We start from the raw sequence: 25121 nt of genomic DNA, 5'->3' as shown, positions 1-25121 counted from the left end.
TATTCGCAGTGCTATAATATTTCAAAGCTGATTCAAATAAAATCAACTCCACCTCCGTTTTGTTCCTCTGGGAAAACTGGATGTATATGTAGCTCGATGCTGAACGTTCTACCCAGAATTGAGACCCTTTCAACTGCATATGATTGTTATTGCTTTTAATCGGTGTTTGGGGAAAATCAAATTTCCATATTTACGCATCACTGCTCTCTGACAACGATGGTCCTTGCTCGACCCCCAGAAAAACCAACAATCCTTGTATTCAAAACATCCTCCAACATATGCCCGAGGAAACATGTTGGAAATTTTATTTAACAAAATTATCTGATTTACGTTCAATGGCTTTCAACAGCTCAACAACAACAGAAAGCTGAAGGCAAAGTACAAAAAATTGCGTTATATTTATTCGACTCTTGTGACCACCCATAACATTGTCCAGTCATGTTTATGTCTACTCACGCTTGATGCTCGCTCTGCCCACTTGCTCTTGGACATTTTTCCAGTGCTTCAGGCTCATACCTAGCACTGTTTGTCTATCTGCAATTGGGTACGCTATGATATCTAATTGTAAATTACAGTCACGAGTTTGAAACTGGCCCCGGAGACTGTTTGTCTTGACAATTATCTCAAAGTGTTCTAATTGTACCCCGGAATTGTGAAAGAAATTCAACACCGAATGGCCGTTACGTCAAGGGTCCGACTATTGGGTTTGCTCGGTGTATGTTCGTTACGCTGGTGAATGGATAAAAATGGGTGGAATGGCATTTCAATTAAGTTTGTTTGGCTACTGGTTTCGATTAAGGCTAAGTAGGAAATGTGGAACTAGTCGATATTCCTCTGCGTCAAAGTAAGTTGATGCATGCTTGAAGAGGCTGTCGTTTGCAGTACCGACTCTATTTCAAATAGTAGTCAGGGCAGAATGCGGTTCTAACGAAATCTATTTGAAATTTGAATTCCGTTGACACGCAAGTAGCTCCTTCCGCCACAACACTATCCAAAGTTGGCGAAGGGACGCTTTGTCGGGCTTTTGTTTCTAAGCAAAAGTGAGTAGCTTATGGTCCGTCAATAATATGAGCGCCCTGCCTTCAAGGGAATACCTTAAGTATTTAATTGCGTGGTATGCGGCGAGTAACTCACGATCATAGGTGCTGTAGTTCCGTTGAGCGGGATTGAGCTATCTGACGGCCTCTGGGGACCACACAATCAGGCGGCAGTCTTTGGTCTTCGGTTCGGACAAGTAGGCATTAAGGATCGACTGGGGGTGGCCATTTTCGAAATGTCTTTGAGAGCTACAGAGATTTGATGGTGTGCCTTGACTCAATCTAAGGTCGAGAAAATACAGCAGTTGGCGATAGAATGCGCAAAATTGTGGATGAGTGGAATGGGATCAATATCAATGGTCTGGACTCGTCTGAGCATGAAGACGCCTGTAATCGCTATAGGGTCTTTCTTCGCTATTGCGAAGACCAAGAACTGTCTGAAGGTCTACAAGTACCTTGTTTAAGAAGTTCTTGGAATTCGCGCAACTGCGAACTTTTGCGGTGGTATTGGGTGCACCTTAGAAAAGATAAGGGAGCCAGTGATGTTGATGTGGTGCTGAACATCATGCTTAACGGGCTTAGAAGGACTACATTCGATAGTGATGTTCCGGTATTTTTGAAGAAGTGCGGGAATACGTGCATTGGAAATGTCTTCAAAAACGATGACGAGAATGTTGAGTGAGCAAGATGGAATTCTCCCTGATGACCTTAGGGAAGTTGTGGAGCTAATGAGGGACCTGTTATTTACCTGCAATTCATAGTAACACTGGAAGTCTGGTTGATATCCGCGGTAATGAAGTATAAAGAAAACATTCGTTGAAGTCCTAGACTCAAGTCTTTTTGCCGGGGGTCGTAAATTGTGATGCGGCGTGATGCTGCATTTCGGGTAGCAGTCGCCAGAGCTCCCGACAAGTCTGGTATTTTGTTTGTTCGGTGAGAAATTGTAGCGACTGGTACATTTCTTGGTCTTTTCGGCAAACTTCCGATGATACCAGCATGCGCCGGTACTTACCGAATGTTCCGATGACCTACTATCCGATTGTCCATTACGGGAGGCGCATCTCGTTCTTGATCTAATCCTACTTCCCGAACGGAAAGCACCGCCCTCTGCCAATTACTACCCCGAATTCGCACATGCCAGGATGGCCTGTATGCTCTTCGGGAGCCTTTGCAGCTACAAAGACTGTAGCAGCTCGGTGTCGACTTTGTCACCACCTAACTGCTTCATTTCAGACAGCAGTAGGTTTGGCGTACGTTCACCTAGCGTTAGCTCTATCAGTAGGTGGTTAAGTTTTGGGGTCTCACTCACTGACAGGCGCTTTATGAGCTTCTCTTTTAGTCTTTTGTAAGAGCAGTCCTCGAGAATGTCGGAGACAAGCTCAATTATCTCCTCATCTAGCCCGACCAGCACGTGTTTGAAATAAATGGCATCCATTGTGACGAAAGCGAATTGGGCCTCGAGCTGAAAGAACCACGCTACCTATGCCAAACGGGAGCACCAGTACAACCACGGTAGTTCCCGAGCGTTTGGCGTCTACTCTAACAATTTTTCGCTGTCAAAATTTTTTTTTTATGTCATGGCCACCACAATTTGCACTTGCGTTCTCCGCCACATGACCATTATGCTATGCTCTTTCGATAATTACCCTATCCTCCAGGAAACCAGAGGTGAAACCTGAAGCTAAGGTAATCAAAACCCCAAGCCACCGTTCAGAGAACTGTATGATCACAGCGGTTAGGATGTAGCTGCGAACGGTGAACTCAGGATGCCAGGTGACCCTCAGTTTCATAAAGCCTTGTCTCAGCAAAAAAGCGCTCTGCTAAGATTGACTTTATTTATCGGAAAAAACAAAGACCATAGCTACCAACTATGATTAATCTCACAATTAACAAAAACTAAAACATAAAGGAAAACAAAAATCAAAATTACTGTCAATCTCTCATGACTCCGGACTCCAGTCAGAGCCAGCTGCCACACAAGGGTAAGCATCTGTCTTTGAACTGAAATTCGCATCCGGGCAAAGCACAGCCCACAGATTGTGCCAAGATTGAGGGGAAAAGATCGTCCAGTGCACCTGCGGCTTAGGACCAACCGAAGCGATCGTGGTTTTCTGATGATTCCAACTCGTAAGACCAAAGGGCTGCAAAAAAGGCTCGGCGGCAACGACTATGTCTCCATTTGTAACCAAGACTATCGGAGCCGTTGGATGGGTCGTGCAGGACGGCATCAACCAGTTTGGTGGTTACTGTACTGCGCAATGCGAATAGCTTAGAGAAAACTCCTCGTATATGTAGGGACTGCATCATCGCAAGGCGTCAAGCTTCGCTTTGAGTAGATATGTGTCAATGTTTGAGTAAACCTGAGCAATGTCTCTGAGTTGCCATTGTTCAAAAAGTGCCTGCTCTAGGTTCCAGAAGGGAAGTGTAATAACACTGAAATTCTGGAACAACTTGATCTTCAAAAAAAAATCAACACTTTCACCTGGATACAGTTAGCCAGAAAAGCTGGAGAGAAAGCCAATAGGTTGTAAACTTGACTTACTCTAGGCTTTCCTGAGCCGGATATAAAGAAGGTTCGTGAACAAACGGACTGCCAGTTCTAATACGGGCTTTCATGCTACAAGTATCGGACTGGACTGTCATGTTACAAGTGCTGGCTGTGAAAGTCAGTGAAAGGGACATGCAGTCCACTCCATCTTCAATCCAAGCATTGATGAGGAGGTATATATATTTCGCTCAGACAAAAACCATAGGTTGTTGGTGGAGAAGTATGATCTGATCTGTTGCATGCCAATGGAAATGCTAGATCCCTCTCCTGCATTATGGCTTCAAAAGGAACCTAGGATATCTTGGTTATCGACCTATTTGAAAAAAAAGCGGTTAAACTAACCATATAAAATCCACAGGCAAATAAAGAGGTTCTTCGGTACTCTGCTTATTTTCCCCTGATGGGAACGGAGCTCTCAGTGAAACATTTATTAGAGCTGTCCAATATGCTAAAAGTAAAGGCATGGTATACCAGCCGGATGTGATACTAACCCCCACCATATGTATTGAGGGACTTCTAATGTCAGCACGAGAAGATAAGACTTCTTTTTCTTCAGCCTTTGTCCCGTACACAAGCGGGGTCGGCTCGTCGTGATCGGTCTCGCCATTTGGCTCTATCAAATGCCTGATCTGGGTGCAATCTCGAGGCTTTCAAATCCCCATCCAGCGTATCAAGCCACCGTTGTTTAGGTCTGGCTTTTGGTCGTTTACCATCGACCTCGATGTTCAGAGCAATCTTGGCAAGTGAATTCTCGTTTGCACGAATTACGTGACCATACCATCGAAGACGCCTCTCTCGCAACTTTTCCATGATCGGTGCAAACCCATAACGATCGCCGATATCCTCATTTCGGATGTGATCTAAACTTGTGACGCCACTAGTCCAACGTAGCATCTTCGTTTCCATTACCGTAAGACGCCGTTCATTGTCTTTTATGGTCGGCCAACACTCAGAACCATAGAGAGCGACAGGAGAGACGACATTGCGGTAAATTTTAGATTTGATGAAGACTATTAAAGTATCTAGTAGATACGGAACTGCAGGTCCTCAACTTGGGTAATTAGGCTTCTTTCTTCAATGGGGTATGGCGAAATCACCTTGCCATCCTCTGACATAACGGCTTTTGTTGGAGAGTGGAGAGTATCAAATGATATCACAGGCGCATTTATTTCGTAATGGGCATGCATCCATCTCCAACCACTCCATTTCGGAATCGGCGGAAAACACACTGGACGAAATACAAAACAGAACTGAGCGCCCGTGTTACGATTCCTAGGATGCACATCAAATCCGTTGCAGAAATTCAGAAAACAACCCAAACGATCACAATTAGCGCGAGAGAAGCTTTCAAGGAGAGCTCTCTCCACTCAAGATGATAAAGACGAACAAAACACCATGGTGGAACTCGAATTTAGCTAATTACTCCGTGTCGACATATTCAAACTCATTATATTATTAAGAATTGAGTTTCTTATCAATCCGCCCATCGCAAGTCAAAAAACCGATATTTCAAATTCAACAAAGAACTTTCGTTTGTTATTTACGACTCCAATCCAGAAGGAGTCCAATCCGTAACACCCTTTTTCTGAGCAGCATTTCCTACTTTCTTTAACCAAAACCGATAACTTATCTGAGATAAATATTGCTATCGCCCTAAAATTTAAGTGTCCTTCATTATGATCATATCTTCATAAATTGACACGCTGCTTAATTTACGACATTTATTAGTCATAAAGTCAACCGGGGAATCTTGAGCCGACAATGCATTGTAAGTGGTCTATCAATGGACATAAGTAGGGGGCGTTATTGAACCTACATAGTCCGGTTAAGAAAGTTGCTCGATTCGTGGGTTATTTACTACTTTACGGTGACTGAGTGGCGTCATATACTCAAAAGTCTCGTGGCTCAATTAATGAAATTCAATCAATTCTTGGTTGAGTGGGATTCGCTTGAAGAATATATGTAAATATCGATTCACTTCTCATTTCTCTGATTGACCGTTTTCCCTCAAATATATTCGGAACAGTATTTCAGACTCTGTGGAACGTATCTGGCATGAATATTCTATTTCTATTAAGTTTGGGTCGTTGAAGCTCTCACAATTCCAATAGAGTTTTTAGTTAAAGTTAAAAAAATGGAATCAAATCTGCAGAAACTCTTATATTGAAAAGAATCAACTGGTTCCCGAAATATCTTACTCACTTTTGTAATAACATTTTTGGTCTACAACCGAAAAACCTTTGTCCTTTAATTTGGTACGATGGGACCGCATCCGAAATATGTAATTAGGGAAATCGCGAGAACTCCCACAAGCTCCCACAAAGGTAAATTGGAAAAAAATGAAGGAAAACGATCCGTACCATGATTGAAGAGGAAAGCTTCAAGAAGGATCACATCGTCATTCGATGTCTCTTCTGCCTTAGATGCCAAGGAGGTGCGGTCTTTGAGGTGCTCTCTCTGTCTCGGCGTTGACCGTCCATTGTAATTGAAGATATCCCTTGTCTATCGTGTGAGTTCTACTGGGGATTAAGAGAAGCAACGGAGAAGGATCCTCACGTTAAAGAATTTTATTTGGAAGAATTCATTGTCGATAGCTTTCAAAAATGCAAAAACTAAAATCAATGCAATTCAAAAGCAAGAAAAGAAGAGAAAAAAAAAGGAAATAATAAGCCAAGTTGTGAAAGGAGGATAGCTTCAGTGGTGACTGTCGAGTTCCCATAATGGGAAGTACGGCGTCAAAATCGCTAATCTTGTGCGCCTCGTCGTCTAGGCGTCAGGGTGGCCAGGAGTACGGCTCCGGATGATGCGGCAGTTTCTCCAAAATCTGTGGCGACCCCTTTACCAGGTTCGCGTAGGCAGCGGATGAAGTGGACTGAGGATATGAATCTCTTCATAATCTTCGCCTTCTATGAGATGACAGCGTCAGGGGCAAGGGCGACATCTCATCGGCCCATGTTGCCACCAAAGATTCGTCGAGCGTTTCCCACAATACGCGCACGGGACTGTACAGCTTGCCGCAGACCGGTACCGCTTTTTTACTCGCAGCAACACTATCCCGGCCATCATCAGCAAACCTGTTCGGCTTGAGATCACTGCAGAAACTGGTGACCAAGGGTTGATGGGCAGAGACGGCGGCATCAACACCACCACACTGCACTGTGGTCAACGGTTTCAGTACGCGCCAGAGCACTTTCCGTCATCTTCCGACCGAAACCTCCTTGCATGAATTCTCTAAAATGGATCCTTTGTATAGACTAGGTATTCCCAGGCTCTGCACTGTTGCAACTACAATCACTTGTGCATTGTGGTGCAGTTGCGGTTGCCAAATTCGCGTTATTAGTTTATGTGACCGAAAAGATGGACTGACTAAAATCAGCACTGGCAAGACAGCAGACGGGTGAAAAATAAAGTCCATAGGGTATACCAGAAACAAACCATCCCCAGTATCACCCAGTTGAAATTCTGAACACACTAAATATGGATCGTATGAAGTCAATTACAATGAAAGCGCCTGCTATGTTACTACACCAAACATGAACTTTGCCGATGTTACCGAAGAGGAGGTTCGCCGAGCCATAATCACTTAAAAGAACTGCAGAGATCCTAGTCTGAATAGAGTGCTGAATTTCTGGTATAAAAAGGTTACCAGTATACCTGGTCGGTTGGTACATAGCATTAAGCAGGTAATCAGTCGCCCTGAGGGATTTCTACTTTTCCTTATTGCTGGAATTACCTACCCTGTCTCTAAAGGGACATGGTGTAGGATCCAGCAGACGGAATACCGATTACCTACTTACCAATCCACTGTAAGTTCACGCATCTCTAGATCCAGCAACATTCCATCCGAGAAGCAGAAGTACTGCCGAGTTTTGTTAAAGAGTTGCAAAGAGCAATTTATTATCAACTCGCTAGTTTCTAGGACATACAACTAAAGGGAAAAGAAATCTCTTTAGTTGTTATACCAATTACTCCAAGGCTTTTGACAGTGTCTCGCACACCTAGCTAATCGATGTCATCCGTTAAAACTAATATTTTTTTTGGCGACAGTCATGGAAGGGTGACATATCTCCTTATCAGTGCATTGATCTGAGGGTACCAAAATCTCAGAGCCTATCCATGTGCGGAGGAACATCTTCGGAAGGGATTTATTGAGTCTCCTTTGGTTTTGTATGGCACTGAACCCGCTTTCATGGCTACTGAGTGATGCTAGCGGGTATGATTTCGCAGTAAAGTATGGCCTTCGTGTTAAGTGCTAGCTAATGCACTTACACAATCCACAATTTTTTAAGCTAAGAACCCAGGTCTCCGAGGAATACATGAGGACTGGCAAGATCATAGTTTTGTACAATAGGAGCTTTGACCCTATGGTGAACCGTTTTGAGCGAAACAATTTTTGTAAGGTGAAATAGGCTCTGTTGGCGGCCAACAACCGTGCGCGGATTTCATCGTCATAGCTGTTATCGGTTGTGATTTTCGACCCTAAATAAGAGAAATTTTCAACGGTCTCAAAGTAGTCTTTGAGTTGTTTTCCGAGTATGGTTGTCTGCCCTACTCAACCCCCAACCTGGAGGACCAGCTGGTACAATTTGTCCCGTTTTTAGGCGCGGGAGACTCGTCTTCACCCTTGTCCGCCTGCAACTTTTTGTTAAAAAAGAACTCCCAGCGGTCACCACTTGGTGTTAGTTCAGCAGGCGTTTTCCAGATTTTATGCTCCGTCGTGGGTACCAATCCACGTTTCACCCTGAGACCTTACTATGCTATACTACCCTTCGACCACCAAATATTGCAAGGTGATAACACTGGACATGGAAAATGCGTTCAATTCGTCTAGTTGGAGCTTATTACGGAAATCCTTGGCAGCAATTGGTGTTCCCATCTACTGCTTTTGTCGATAGCTATTTGGCTTTGGTATGATACTGATGGCGGATCCCAAGAGTACGTTGTCTCTCCACAGAGCTGTGTACTAGACTCAGTACTGTGGGATATTATGTACAGTAATGTACTTAATCTTTCGATTTTGGAGGAGGCCTTCGTGGTAGGTTACGTCAATAATATAATATTGGTTAAGTCACAAAGCATCTGGAGGATGCTGAGTTATGCTCATGCGAAGCAATCAGTGCTGCTAAGGCCTGGTTAGAGAGCGCTGGACTAACACTTCTGGAGGAAAAACGGAAACGCCGGAAGCGAAATTACGTCTGAATTGGAATTGGTAATCACATCATCATTTCCAAGCTGGGCATCAAATACTTGGCAGTGTTGGTAGATATGAAGTTAAGTTTTGAACAACACCTGCAAAATGCTTGTGACAAATGATCCACGGCGAGTATGGCAATATCGAACACGGGAGAGCCGCGGTACACTTGTAGGCTACTTATTTCCCGGGAGGTGAGCTCTCAGCAAGCGATATATAACCTTCGAAGTGGTTGACACAAACTCTCAGTGTACGCCACCCCGGCGCTCTTCCTGTGAGACGCCGCGAAGTTGAACACCGGGAAACTATTGGAACAGGTAGGGCGTCACACACGGTTCCTACAGGAAAATCATTCAACGAATGTGCCTTTGACACAGACATGGAGAAGGTGTATCGACAAATTGGTATTCGCGAAGAGGATCCAGATTTTCAATGCATTTAATGGAGTTAGCATCCGTTTCTCATTACAAGCTGACAACAGTTCCCCTTGCCTAGTCACTTGGACTCTACAATAACTACTGTATGAAGAGCACTCGGACTTTCCCAACGAGGGTCAAGTGCTAGAAGAGGGGTTTGCGAGGTCCAACAGAACTTCATAAGGGAACTCGATAAAGGAGGCTTCAAAATGCGAAGTAGATCGTGAACGACGCCCATTGGTTTTGCAGGTTCCAGAGAATGAGGCACAAGTTTAGAGTCAGCTTGAAACCATAGCTCGAGGGGAAAATGACTAAAGGGCAACTGCTATTGAATGAAAATATGGAAACTGATCCCATCAGTTAGCTTCAAGCACCTCTCATCATAAGAAAACGAAGTGGGATCGGCGCCTAGATAGTACAAGATGGCGAATGATAGTACAAGATGGCGAATCCCATGTAAAAGTTGTGGCGTCAAAATCTGGACAACCTCCCGTCATTCTGTACTTCTTCTATAGATGGCGCTTGGCATTTAAATAGCTTGATGCATGCACTAAACATCAGTAACCTCAAAGCAGGCACAATGAAATTAAGTGCAGAGTGCCATCAAAGAGCTGCGATTATCGAAAGTGTTCGCTCTGGGCTCTTTGCGGCCGGGATCATTCGATTCTTCGGGTACCTAAGGTTGACTATGTATTATGTCATCGCAAAGTATAACGAATCGGAGAAGTGTAACAAAGGTTCTGCAAAATCAGAAAGGCAAGTTCAGTCAAAGGAGCTCGTTGTCAAGACGCCCTGAAATCGTTCAACGGGCACAGAAGCTGATTTCTGAGAATCCAGGGAAGTCGTATGCGTAGAATTGTTGAAAATGACCTCCGTGACAAGTCAGACAAATGCTTTTCGAACCTGCAAAGATAAAGTGAGTTGAACGCTGCAATTTGTTATTGTGTTCTTTATGGAAAAGTGCTGCTGGGCACCTCAGATTTTTTCCCACGAAAAAAATGTTTACCGTTTATGCGAAAAACAATTGCAGAAATCCCATATCCTAATCAATTACCCAGTCTAGCTAGTCTAGCTTAGACTCAAACAACTGGCGGTATAACTTCAATATAATTCGCAACCTTGTTGTGTTTTTGCGATTATACACAGGAGCGTTTTCCACCTGTTGCCGCTTTCGGTCACGCTACTCCCAGGGCAGAAGTGCGGCAGCGTCTTAAGAGTTACCTCTGCCCTGGACGAAACCGTTAGTCCTTTTTTGTTTTTCTTTGGTAATTGCAGAAATGATCACTGACTCGTCCATGATCCTAAAGGGATCTCCATTTTTTCAAGAACGAAATTCCCAACGAATGCTAGGTGTTGAATCCAGTGAGGGTGACGTCATGCTACCTCATTTTTTAACAAAGGTGTTGATAAAGATTTTGCGTGTTCTGATAAATGTAGTAGAACCGTAGATGAAAGCTATATCGTCTGGAAGGCCATATGTTTTTCAACTGCACACAAGTCATTTGGTGCAAAATTGGTTGTCAGACAACGTCGACATATTCTGGTCCAAAGAATTTTGGCCCCGCAACAGCCCGGATTTGAATCTTCCGGACTTCTATGTATGGTGCGTAGTTGAGAGAGTGACCAATAAGTCCAGACATCCAAATGTCGCATCATTGAGAGTCGCTATTAAAGTGCCATTCCTCAGTATGGACCGTGACGTATTGAAGCGGGCATGGCAAGTATTCAAAGAACAGAGGCCGTCATAAAAGCAAGCTTACTCTTTACACGAAGCGGCGAAGGCTATGTTAGCTTTATATCCATCAAATGAACCAGTGGTTGGAGACTAAAATTTAAAAACAATCAAAACCTAGAACAGATTATAGATTATGACATCTTCCTGCCATTGTGAAAGATGTCCTTAGGCGAGTGACCTGAAAGGATCCGCTTGTTAACATCAGAAGTAGGGGAGACATCGACTGATAATCCATGTTTTTGATCCTTCTCGATCGCGGCACTCGAGATGAAGGATACGCGAAATTTATTGGTGACAAGAAAGCGATTGAAGTGTCAAAAAGACCCCCATATACGCGATACAGTTGCATCATCAGGATTCCATTTTGTGGTAATTTCCTTGCTCTCTCTTTATGTGATAAGCAATTACAGGTCTGTTTCCTTATATATCCTTTGGTTTTTCAAAATGCTTCCTAAAAACCGAAAACATCAAATGCGCTGCTAGTACTCGTACCGCATACGTAAACTTTTAGCATTCCATATCCATCAAGAAGAATATCCTTTAAACTCAAGCCATAATCTCTTTTCCTTTTTATTCCAGACTCATTCATCGAGACACTCGACCGTCACCATTGATTCACTGCCGGATGTTGAATGGGAAACATCAAATTTTGCAATCACAAACACCAGATCATCGGTCGGAAGCCAGACTTCGAATCGATCCAAAGGTCCTTGTATTCGTGGAAACCACGTACTCTCGCTTAGGACGTGACATCGCCGAACTATTAGTTTACAATCGGATAAAGTAAGTGTAGTGTTGGAAAGTGCCTCGACGTAGCTAAGATAGAATCTACAAGCCATGAACGATACGGTCCGTTTCTCATATATAGAAGTCCTTGTAGTGTGTATTAAACAAACCAAAAAGTTCCGGCACACATGGGTGTCGGTCAAGCAAACTTATGATGTAAAAGATAATTGATGTGGAAATAGGACAACGTATTTAGGGACAGTGTTCGTCTGAAAAGGACTTGCTGAGATGAAATTCCTTCGTTTCCCGTACAGTTACTGAAGTGAAGAATTGTAGCTTCAGCCGAACCAAGACTATATAATAAAAAGAAAGGGAAAATTGAGTCCTGTTAATTCCAGTTTTTAATTTTTGACCCTAATTCCGACTCACAATCCAGACTGTTCAGTACAGTGCAGAAGAATATCGTTGTTCTATACAAAAAACGCCTCTTCGCTATTATCCTCTCTCTCAAGTTACCCAATAATGTCAACAAGCTCAGATATGTATTTATTTGATCCTTAATACTGATTACCTCTTACCTCTATGCATACATTTTGAACACATACCGTATTCTCTGACGGAGAGAAACTTAATCCTGCAACATAGTAAAGTTTCCTACAATTTATAACGACAAATTACTATTGGGCAGATAAGTAGGTCGTGTACCCAAGGAAAAAGCTAATTTTAGATAATTTATATCCTTAGCCCTTCAAAATTATAGCTTTGGAGTTTTATGAAGTGGCAGTAGTTGTTTGATATTTAGACCGTAACGAAAGTGATGGGAAACTGCAGTGCGAGGATGTACAAAATAGATCCATATTGTAGATAGTTAGCCCAAGGAAGTGCACGGAAATACTCATATATTTAGATAATGGTTAACTTTACGAACAGCAGATACTAGCAGTTTCCGAAAAGGCCATCGGTCAGTTTTATGGTACAAAAAGTTTGAGTTAAATGGTATCATAATCTCTTTTCGAGTTGCTATGATAGCTGATATGGAGCTTGTTTGTTAATGTCAGTTCCATAGTCACGCTGGGGGTTAAGTTCATCTAAAAATATAAATTTGCGGAAGGCAGCATTTAGACTATTAAAAATAGGAAGATATATTAAGGTCCACATTATCTTTTTCTTCTGCTTCAACCTTTGTTCCATTTGGTTTGGTAGTTTTGTCGTTTAGATCGAATTTGCCATTTTTATTTGGTTATAGCTTTGCACCGGATGGAACCGAGAGACATCATATAGCATATCAAACCATCGCATTTTAGTCGTTTCCTACTGACTTGAATGTTGATTTCACTATATGTATCCGAGAAAACTCCCACACCCACTCCACAGACCATGGTTGATCCCTCAGTGAAAAATACTAATCATAGCCTTGCAATACGCCGCTGTCTTCCACTCTACCCTGGTTGGAAAGTCAACAGCAAAGTTTCTCTTGAAGTTCGGTTTGCGTGTGTCATAGTCCGTGGGGAATGCCCAGATTTTCCGAGGAACTTCGTCAAGGATGATTCATGAGGTCTGACAGCACTGTACACTACAAGGTATTTAATGTAGAGGTTTAGAGGGAGGAGATGCAGGAGTACAGTGAGAACATCTGCCGGGTAGGACAGCAGAGCCTCGGTGGCACCTGCACTTTGAATTCTCTTCAACTTCGACATAGCGTATTTTTGCCTCAAAACCTGCAACTATACCACCGTACGTCAGAATGGGACGTACCACAACTGTGTACATCCAGAGAAACATCCTCGGCCAGAGACCCCATTTCTTTGCAAAAGTCCTCTTGCAGGCATAGAAGGCTATACAGACCTTTTTAACTCGCAGTTGTGTGTTCAATCTCGAATTTAGCTTCGTATTCAGGATTATATCCAGACACTTTACATTAAAGGAAAGAAGAAACGAAGGAATCTTTGTTCATTCAGCCGTGGGGAGTGGAATTCAGTTACCTTTGTGTTGGTGGTGAATAGTTTTGGTTGGATTTATGCCGAGTCCGCATCTTGCGGCTTACTGGCACACCTTTCTCAACACTGCCTCCATGATGTCACTCATAATGGAAGGAAACATCCCTGACACCAACATCACCAAGTCGTAGGCATACACCACTATGCGTAAAATGTTACGCATTCCAAAACGATGCAGTGTCGATACGTCTCGAAAAGCCACTGCCGAAATCTTTCTTGCTGCTTCCGTAGCATGATTGGCATTATGCCATCTGGGCCCGGAGATTTATATGCGGAGAAGCCCAGCCGATTTTACCCTCGATAATTACCGATTTGATACCCTCGCGCGGCTGGGGCTGCTCACAAGCCAGGCTTTGACTCACAGTCCTTCCCGCCGTAGGGGAAGTGTATCTGTATTTATTGAATCTGTTCTATGTTTTTTAGACAGAATCTTACTGAACGTTGCAGATTCGCTGGTGCTTCTATAGTCTATAGTTCTATAGTCCAATCAGGGCCGCCTCTTGGCAGTCTTCTTGTGGCTGGACAGATCTTCATTCCAACACAGCGGCAATGTCTTCTTGCTGTATTTAGCAGGCCACGAGACTTGAAAGGCTCCTGTACTAGCGCGACGTCGATGTTCTCTAGAAGGAAGACAAGCATATTAGCTGAGGCAGAAAAGAAGGTTGGCCATTCGGGGTTTTCAGGGCACATGAATTGGATGAGCTTGTCCTTATCTATGTGGATCTTGGGGAACCAGAAGCGAGCGACCAGTCCCCTAGGGATCTCGTCATAGAGGATGACTTTGTGCTTTTCACCTTCCCAGACGTTGCCGATTTAAACAACCCACGAACCGAGAAGATATCCGCAGAATTGATCTTCGCATGCTATAACATGGAACCAACGGACCAACTGAGACGAATCGAAGCAGGGGATGAATCCAACAGTGGTTCACACCTTCAGCGCTAGTTTGCCGCTAGCGGAATCGCTATCCGTCAGCACCACATGGAATTGACTCTTGAGCACGTCGCTGAAGGGTTTCACAGTTCGTGGCTTGTCGGCTGTCTGTTGCTGTTTAGCCGTTTGCAGTGGTTGGTTACCGTCTGAGCCCTTGTACATTCTGCTCTGCTTGCTTTTTTGTTCGACCTCATCTTCTTTGCAATCTTGCTAAGAATATGTATCGCCTTCTGTTTCTGGCTCTTGACAAGGACTCCTGTGGACCTCCGCTTCTTAGGCGGTTTCCGGTGATCGATATTCTTGCCAGCTGCTTTTGAGAGAGAGTGTACTATGGCTGGTACTCGCTACACCTAGCTCGATGGCAGTTGATTCCAAGCTGGAAACCACTAATCCGTCTGCTGTCTCGTTTCGGAAGGTCCCTGCGATTGGTGTCAGTATAACGGTCTTATGGCTAGCACCGACTGTACTGCCCGCGACGGCTACTGTCTCCTGCCTGGATGTCAGCTCGTTCTCCGATGATGCGCCTGGCATTACCACCTCTTCTTCTATCATCTGCTTTTTTTATTTTTTTTTATTGGAGCTGTTGTAATTGAACCAGCACTGAAGAAGGACATTTATTGTGTCTGGAGCACGTATCTGCAATCCTTAAATAAAATCTATAATTAAACTGGAGCATCACCGCTGTTGGAGTATCATCCTTCTGCTCCGACATGGTGCTTTCTTGCGCGTTGCTGTCCACCCTAAGCCCTAGAAGAACTAGGTCTAGGTCTAGGTCATCCAGCGTCTTGTTTTCACTGGGCAGCAGGTCTACTTCCCTGGCTGATCGTGGCTGATCATATTCCCAAGTACATGTTGACAGTTCTGCTCCTTCCCAGCTTTGCAATTTAGGAACCATAGTCCTAAGCTAGTCTGTAGTGTCTTTCGTCGCGCAGTCCACCAGTATGTGACCTGGTCGAAAGTGTATCCCGATGATCACAATTTTAGAAATTTTTTGCACATCTGCCTGAACACATGGTGTTCGATGGTATCCTGCTCCTCACAATATTTTCGGCAGCATAGCCAATTGAATGCTTTTGACCCAGTAGCATAGGTAATGACAGGCTTCCTGATTCCTGCCCTCATCTCTAGCCTGCCGAGGTTTTATCCCTTCTTAGGCTCAGATTTTTATTTTTTTGGAAACATCCCGTTCATGCAGGCTAATTTCCGCTGCTTTCCGCTTTCTTCGCCCCGATAAAGATGGCTTAAGTCTGTCCTGAGGCTTCTTAAGGGCATCTTCTGGTTTCAGGTTTTCCTTCAGATGGTACTATTAAGCACCTGCACCACTGGCCAGTCTCCTTCCTGACGTCTGATATATTGATCTCACACGTGCTTTTGTTTGTCCTTGCTTTTTGAGCAGTAGTCTTTGTTGTATAACAATGCTGACTTTGGATATACTGCTTGACATCCCAACTTCCCTTCTTGGATGTAATCACCTGGCTCTCGGTACTTCGGAGATGTGCCTCGGTTTGTATGCGCTACGGAGTCCCACCTGTTTTGTTGTAGTTTTCTTTATTTTTGTAAAGTTATTCATTTGATTCCCACGAGTATGGGGGTTAGGAGGGCCGCCATGCCAGAGCCCCCGTGGCACGGTATGGTCAAACTTACCAGTGCAGGGAGGACGACCCCCGGGCTATTGCTTCAACTCATCCCGGGGAATGGTATTGGTTTGCTCTCTCATCGCGTCTAGATTTGGAGAAGGAGGCCAGCCATCACTCTAACTTGATTATCGGAGACGAAAGTTAATGGTTCCAGTAAGCCTTAGAAACGAAACGCTACAGTTCGGAATTACAGAGAATAAGCTCTCTTCGTTTGAAAGAAATGAAAAAGTACAAGGGGAACACCATGCCTATGGTCTTTTCTTATCATTGAGGTATCATTCACTCTTACTTTTATCTCCTGGGCAAGCCGTGAATGACAAGTCTACGCGGAAATGCTCAGTCGGTTGCGAAAACGAGTCAACCGCTTGGCCCAGACATCACCAGTTTGTGGAAGCTCCATCACGTTAATGCCCTATGCTACACTACCATGTCTGTGTGAAAGCGGCTAGCTCGGTATAGCACACTACATAAACTTGACTTGCCTCTCCCCTCGCTTGAAATTGGAGACCATGTTACATGAGGCGATCATTCCACTTTTGAACAACTTGTTTGAAATCAGCGGGACGAGAGCATAGACTCTATAAATTCTAACAGAGCATATGCTCTCAGAGAGCCATTCCTGTTCCCCTGGTACCAGATAAACTCCAGTGAGGCTTCTTGGCAAGAGCCACTTCAGATGAGTATTTTGCAGAGTTCAGGCTGATCGCCTTCCTTGAGTATGTGGAGACGGCTCTCCTCAAAGGGTTGATTATCGTGCTTCCAGGTGGAATTGCTTCAAATACCGGCCGTGCTTACGGAAGAACAGAAGAGAATGGCCCCATAGCGAATTATCTTATAACGACGAAATTGGTAATCACGAAACCACTATTTCAAATGCTTCCTGATTAATTCATAATCGTTAAACGCATCAAGCAACTTCATTATCGCTAAGTTTTCATGGTCTAGGTAATGATTCGTGAATGTCCCAATTTGCTTTTCATATAATCACGAACAAACATTCATTTTGACCTGCCCTTTCCACGAAATATTACCTTATGCAAAACAGAGCCCTAACAGCGAACCATATGTTTCTGTACGAGGTCGTAAAGCACCATATAATTTACAGCAGTGTATGCATACACTAGATAAAGTACGTTCGTCCTTATGTACGTGATAAATAGTGCTCCATGCTTCACAATGTAATCGCGACGGGCGTTTCAACCCCTCCCCCGAAATTGAATGCATAATTAAATGCATGAATAATTACAATTTATTCGATTAATATCTGAGAATATGAATAATTGGACCACCGTCATCGCGATGAGGTTTCATCAGTTTTCCATTATTTCATTTTATCTTATATCAGAGATGCATCGATCCCATCCGCGCAGGTTAAAGTTCGTCCAGTAAATGTTACTGGAATAATTGAAATACAAGTCAGAAGCAATGCGCCATGCCTGCAACTCGATGGTTAAATTTCCTCATGTTAATTTCGTAAGTATCGTATGAGATTTCATCCAAACTATGGACCATGAAAAATAATTATCCAGTGCCGATTGCATATTCCAATGGATATTACTGGAAATAATTGTTTATGTCTGAAATTAAGTGGGTAAATGTTGCATTGCATTGTCAGGACAGCAACTGCAAATATATTTTCATTTCATTTTGCCCAGAACCCAGCAAATTAGCCATTAATTTTCGACGGAGCTCAAAATGTTTACCTTTTGGTAATAATTGCCAATAACAAATGCATTGTTTGGTATCAGCCATGATTTGAAATAATTGAAGTACTTAGTAATTGCCTCCATCTGAAAATCAAGTTTCAATTATTTATGAAAGTTACTCATAATTATAGTGAAAGCTCGAATTTCACAGATGTGGTGATATTGCAATTGATACTCGTTATCCCAAATTAAACTCACTTTTGAAGCAGAAGCTCGCGGTTCAAATCTCACTGGTGGCAGTCGGATTTGTTTCATGGATCGAATGACAGATGTCAAACTTATCTACCGGTGAGTCCTAAGGTTCTCCCTTTAGTTTCTATTAGAACGAAAGGAGAGAAAATCTTTGACTTGGTGTGGTTGAAAAATAATGAGGCGCAAAATTATCCCCTTCAGATTAGTTCCTTTGAACAGGTTTTCATTAGCGGAGTTGTTGCTCTCAGTCTTGGAAACGGAGCTGGATGGCCTTAACCATTGTGATTTCTATCATGTCTGCCATAATCTTTTGGATTTGTTTGGTTTAGGGAAAAGAAAAAAAAAGGACAAAGTTTAGTGGACCACAGGGATGCTGTTAAGATTCGACAGTTCATGATGAAGATGGTCGTGTGAAATAGGGGGTACTCATAATCCTCTTTGAAAAACGACAGTCTGTCCTCACAAAACCATCACCTCTCGTATGTGAACTTCAAATTGCTTACTTTCTTCCCTTTCGAACGGCTACCAAGTGAGCTCAATAAATGAATCCTGTCTTATGTTTCTCGCTGGATGCTGCGCAGTTTCCAAAGGCTCCTACAATACGCTTCAATTACCCTTATATAATCGTTGGTGCAACAATCCATGTTGGATCAGTGCCTTGAAGTGTGTTAGAGCATTTCATTAAGACCGTAACGGTACACTAGGAGGCAATGTGGTCAGCATTGCGCTACCCTTGCATTCTATCTTCTTCTATTCATTTTGCTTCTGTTAAATGAATATTTTTTTTCTTATTCACTGATTTGTTGCTTCTTCTTCGTCAATGACACTACGGATCAACAAGGCACTTTGTAATGATTTAAAGGAATATGAGGACCAAACGATCATCCTAATTGGCCGCGAACGACCTAGAGGGAAGAGCTATCCCAGAAACTTAAAAAGTTGGCCAAATTTACCATGAAGGTCCGCCTGCAAAGACTGAAGCTTCATCAAAGTGCTCGGTTGACCTGTTCTTGCACGCCTCTGTGCTAGCCAGGTTCGGGAATGGGGGGGGGGGGGGGGGGGGGGCAACATCGGAAGTGTGGATGATATCGTAAAGGGCCGCCAAGTCAGTAACAAGCGGGTTCATCTTCAAGAGTAAGCATAGAAGCTGCCCGATGCCACCAGATGCTCCAGCGAAATTCCTCGACCGTTCCCTCCCGTCTTCCTTTCACCACTCCACCCGGTGCCAACCAAAACCTTTCTCCTCGTTTCACCGGCCGTTGCACAGCTCTTCAACCAAGAACCATTGGTGTTGAATTCCGAGAGTTTATTTTGCAGCAACATGCGCCTACGGATGCGGCAAATCATTCCGCTCTGTCAAGATCAATTCGCTCGGCTGCATTCAATAATGTGCAATCTGCGGCGAACATTAGGGTAGTTGCACATTATAAAATGAATTATTTGAGCAAATTAGTTCAGAAAGAGGCGAATGAGATTCTGCTCCCGTCGCGAAGCCGCGGTCACTACAACCTGTTTCCTTGAAACATAGTTTTAAGGTTATGTGTAAAACAAAACCTTATTAAAACCGTTTTACTGTCTGTCTGTTTTTTTTAGTAAGGAGTTGGAAATCTTCAAAAGACTCTGGCCTAGACACACCAGAGTGTTGGATTTTTACCCACTAAAACCAATCCCGACCCTCTGCCCCCTTCCCCGTCGAACCACCATAAGGTATTACATGACAGGACGGTGTTAGCTCAGCTATTTTTCCATTCTTCTATTCGCGACGTTCGTAATCGCGCCTTCCTCACCTCTTCCGCTTTTCGAAATTTTCCCTGAATTGATGCAATTATTGAGTTAATCGCATACCAATCCTTCTGCGATGTTAGCATTTACCTCATGGCATTTTCGGGTATCAGTATCTCGCCTAAAGTTTCCTCTACGTTTCTCCTCTCATTCCTGAATCGCGGACAGTTGAAGAATATCTGTTTTGGATCCTCGGGGACTCCCTCACAGTTTGAACAATGGGGTGAATTGTCCAATTTGAACCTGTAGAGGTCCTAGCCCCATGTACCCCATGCCCCGTCAGAAACTAGATGAGATTATAATTAATCTACCCAGGCACTCCTTGATGTAGGGATCAGTCTGTGTGTCCACCGGCCCTTTTCTGAGTGGTCCCAGCGCTTCTGCCACCTATTTACAGATCTCTCCCTTTCGGCGTTCTTCGTCTGCGACAAAGGAGAGACTGACTTCAGATTGTATATACTCGTCATCTCATCTGCCAGGATTGCAATTGGTATCATTCCGGAGATTACGAATGTAGCCTCATCTGAAACGATTCTGAAGGAAGAACACACTCTTAGACTCTTGTACTCCTGTACTTGACTCTTGTACTCCTGTAGACTCAGTTTATGAGCATTACATGATATGCGAAATGCTTTTCCCTAAATAGGGATGGCATAAATTAAGATCGAGCTAACCATCCTCGAAATAAGCACCCTTGTTACAAGCATATTGCACGTGTTTTTTAAAACTCAACTTTGTATTTATCATCACTCCCAAGTATTGGATGATCTAATTCGGGTCACATATTATTAATGCGCGACAGTTGCATCGCCGACTACGCCATGAGCAAACAGATGTCATCAGCGTAGTTCAGATGTTTGAGGAAATATATCATGGTCCATTATACTCCTTCAGGTCCTCCGGATAAGGCAGCATGAAGAACGTAACCTATAATAAAAACAAATGAAATCGGTGATAAGATAAAACTCGGCCCGACTCCGTTCTGGATCCCAAAATCCTCTGAAATTGTACCCCGGTGCAGCAAGTGACATTTTGCACCAACATATGTCCCTCTGATACTGATACTCTGACTGTCAGTATGCCTCTCCTGCGTACAGCACCCCAGATGCATTTTCTGCTCACGTTGTCGAAAGCTTTCTCGAAATCGATGAAGAGCGGGTGAAACCAAAATCTAAATTCCACGCACTGCTCCAAAATGACCCAGAGCTGAAACCAATCTGCTCTCTGTGGATCAAGCTGTTCTTTGATGCGTTCCAGGATTATTCTGGCTATTATATTTGCAACGGCAGCGAGCAGGCAGACATCCCTCTAATTGACAGACTCAAAATAGGTGCCTTTCCTTGTCATTTTAACGATCATCCCCGTCTTCCTTTTTCGGGGAAAGGTCTCGAATTCCCAGAGTTTCCGTATGAATGCAAACCGTCAAGAATAGCAGCTTTAGTCGGTTTGAGATGATTTCTCTTCTGGCAACAGTCCGTGTCCGCATCTTACGGTGATCAGTCATTTCATCCTCGAGAAGCGAAACTTCACCGGATGTGATACGATTAAAAACCGTGGTGATATGTTTTTTCCATCTCTTCACCTTCTTGTCATCATCGCTAAGGAATCGACCGTTAATGTCCTCCACACGACCATCAAAGGTTTGCGGCCATTTGCGAATTCTTTCATGATGGGATATACACCTCTGAAATCATTGCCTTCTGTGGCATAGAGTTCCCCCAGAATCCCTTCTGTTCATCGATCCACTTCCAAGATTTCGCAGTGGTCCAGATCCTATGGCGCCCTTTCTGGACGTGCCGGACGACCTTTATAGCACCCGAGGAAGGTGCATTTTTGATGGCAACCCAATGCTCATCGATATTCTCAGGTAGACGAGTCAGTGTATCTGCTGTTTGATCAACAAGATGGATCTCCCACTGTCAAACGACAATTGGATCATGCAAACAGTCTACGTTGAGCTTGAGGGGTCGCAGCTTTCCAAGAAATAGCGAACGCAACAAGCAAACGAACATAAGCAATCATCAGATGGTAATGCGAGCATTCTGAGTACCCTCGATACCGTTGTCAAGAAGCGTGCCCACATTCCAGAAAACCAATCATAGTCGGTTTTCGATAGCCAAAAGTCGTAGCCGTGAGATTATTCGCTACCCGGGGCGTTGTTGATGTTCCAAAAACTTCAGTCACGTTTTACGACAGGCAGGGAAAACTTTGAGTGTATTCTTATGCCCAACTCACAGAGCACAACCAAGTTGAGGTTAGAATTGAATACTGGCTACTGGCGAAGGTACCTCCAAACACTAGGAATGAGCCTACAATTGTGTTCCACACAGAGCTAATTTTTTAGTATGTTACATTCATTGAAATGATTCGAAACTTGGGAGAGGCAGAAATTGTAGAAATACGCTACTGCCCCAGGTTTCTGGGCTGTGTGTGGTTTACCCCCAACAAAAACCATCCCAACGCTTCTGTCTATATCCCTGTGAAACCATTGTAAAGTATTACTTTCCAGGAAGAGCTCTGGTCTGCATTATCACATTCATGTCAGATGACGGTATTGGGACTCAATTGAGTTCCTGGGACTTCCTTTTATCGCAGCTTTTATAGCGTTTATCGCGATCCAGTTCCTCTCTGCGAGATAAGAGCATTTAATGCGCTGATTAACCACGTCTCCCCTACGAATGTCGGACAATGACAATGTTGGGAGACTCAACACCAAGCATTACAAGCATTACAAATATTCGTCATCTGTCTTATACCAGAGAAATCTCTCCCAAAGTAACTTCCTATTAGTCGAGCCAAATAGCCGTAGGCACGAGGTTTACCTAAAGCCCTCCTTGTCCGAATATAGTTGGCCGAATAAAAGATATTCTTAATATTCATTGATAACGATGCAAAGCCGATCAACGTCTTTTTGCTATTACATCGACCATACTGACACTCTGTTAGATCGTTCACTGGCTCAAAGAGCAGGAGCAGCCTCTTTATATCATCCTGTCTGTTTTCTTCTTGATAGTCTCTAAAAGACAGATAGGGCCATGTGAACAAGGTGAATCGGATGTTTTTGCGAGTGTTGAGATGAAGATCGACTGATTTTATCAGTCAACTTGACAGAATTGCTCGAAATTCTGTCCGACCCGGGAGCCATGTTATCTCCAATACGTACATAGACCACTCGTAGTTCCTCCTTGTGAACCCCCGAAAGGCCACTGGCAAAGGTCCATCCTTCGCCTCTTACGAGAAAAACTTTTCATTATTGTCAATAATAGCACTAGGCAAGTTGCGCTGGTTAATTTGTTCCCTCGGAATCAAGATGGTGTTTTGTGAACCGGTAGGTTGGTAGCCTCTTGTGGGCAAATACCTTCGTGTATCACAACGCGCAGGTACACCCTGAAATAATTGCCCCATCCTTTCTGTTGCTGCGGCGATTTTCTACGAAACTCGGTGGCATGTCTTTCTCTCAAAAAACCCTCGATAGACTAGAAAACCATGCTAACTATTTTACTTCCGGAGCAGCTTTAATTGTCGCTTTCTTCGTTTTTAAGGTTTTGTGTAAAACAAATCGATTCAATCTGTCTGTCTGTCTGTCTGTCTGTCACACGCACTTTTCCACAAAACGGCTAAACCGATCCGAACGAAATTTGGTGGACAGATGGGAGCTATGAAATCTCACGCATACAGCGAGTGGCATAAATTTAGGTGGAGTTTAAAGGAGGGCTCCCCATACATGCAAAGGGGGGATTCAACAATTTTTTTCACCAGATATAGTTGTGCGATTTGTACTTTCCGAAACTGACATAGTTTTGGCATAAATTGCAAAGTGCGTGAGTAAGGAGTCAAAATGTACGCACTTGAAGTGAGACAGGACTCATTTTCGGAAACTACCCAACCTAAAAATCCGAAAAAAATCAGGGTGGTGCGCCTAGATGAAATCTAGCCCTCAAAATATGTCCCATTCCGATATCTGCTCAAATAAACTTACTAATAGTATGTTACTATTTTTTAGAAAGTTACTGAAAAACCCCCCTTAAATTCATTCTAGGACTTCCGAATTTTGCACCAGCATAGAGGACAATATTTCGTATATATGTGCTAAATTTGATGGAAATCAGGCAATTAACGCCAAAGTTATAGCAGTTCAAACTTAGCAATTTCGCGCGAGTTTACTGCTTCCAAAGCCATGCAAATCAGATGCTGACGTCATAATTACTCGGAATAATTGACATTCGTGTGGAATATTAAAGTCGCATTTATGAAGAATCTATTTATCTGCAGCCCTTTTTAAGGTTTTGTGTAAAACACTTATGTGAAATCTAATCTTCGAGAGATGTCCCATTCCGGTATCTGCTCAAATAAATTTACTAATATTATCAACTTTTAGAAATTGACTAAAAAACTCCCCTTAAGCTCATCCTACCGGTGTACCGGCATAGAGGACAGTCTCGTGCATACACATGCAAAGTTCCATGAAAATCCAACTATTAGTGTCAAAGTTATAGAAGTTCAAACTTATCAATTTCGTGCTAATTAACAGCATCCTAAGCCATACAAATAAGATGCTGACGTCATAATTAACGAGAATAATTGAAATTCGAGTGAAATATTAAAATTCCATTCAAGAAGAATCTAATTCTCCCTAGCCCTTTTTAAGGTTTTGTGTAAAACAAAACCTTATTAAAATCGATTCAATGTCTGTTTGTCTGTCTGTCTGTCTGTCACACGCATTTTTCTCCAAAACGGCTAAACCGCGTGAAGCGTTTGAGGTTGACCATTATCAACACAGGACTTGCCATCAAATGATTTATTTAAATCGCTTTCTAGAAAATAGAGGGCAATGGAATTTTTAGCTATATTACACGGAGCTGTCGTGCACTCGTCGCTCCTCACATCTTTTTCTTTTTCTTCAGCCTTCAGTTCACAAGCGGGGTCGGCTCGTGGTGATCGGTTTCGTCATTTTATTTTATCAAATGCCTGATCAGGATGTAATCTTGAGACCTTTAAATCCCCATCCAGCATATCAAGCCACCATTGTTTTGGCCGGCTTTTTGGTTGCTTACCATTGCTTTCGATGTTCTGACCACTACTGGTTGTTGAATTCTCGTTACTGTGAATTACGTGACCACACCATCGAAAACGCCTCTCTTGCAGTTTTTCCACGATCGGTGCAAACCCGTTCGATCGCGGATATTTTCATTTCAGATGTAATCAAAACGTGTCACGCCAC

General features: G+C 43.3%; 1 protein-coding gene across 2 annotated transcripts in view; it reads left to right on the top strand.

The window, feature by feature from the left end:
• LOC119648183 (bifunctional heparan sulfate N-deacetylase/N-sulfotransferase) overlaps window positions 1–25121 on the top strand; it is a 357714-nt gene that overhangs the window by 227779 nt on the left and 104814 nt on the right. For both annotated transcript variants that reach the window (XM_038049769.1, XM_038049768.1), the window contains one exon: window positions 11507–11710. In XM_038049769.1, the coding sequence (XP_037905697.1) occupies window positions 11507–11710 (204 nt within the window). The remainder of the gene's footprint in view (window positions 1–11506; window positions 11711–25121) is intronic.

Source organism: Hermetia illucens, chromosome 2 (assembly GCF_905115235.1).
Source record: "Hermetia illucens chromosome 2, iHerIll2.2.curated.20191125, whole genome shotgun sequence".
NCBI classification, from domain to species: domain Eukaryota; kingdom Metazoa; phylum Arthropoda; class Insecta; order Diptera; family Stratiomyidae; genus Hermetia; species Hermetia illucens.
Note: the sequence above shows the minus strand (reverse complement) of the source record. Positions and strands in the feature narration are given on the sequence as shown.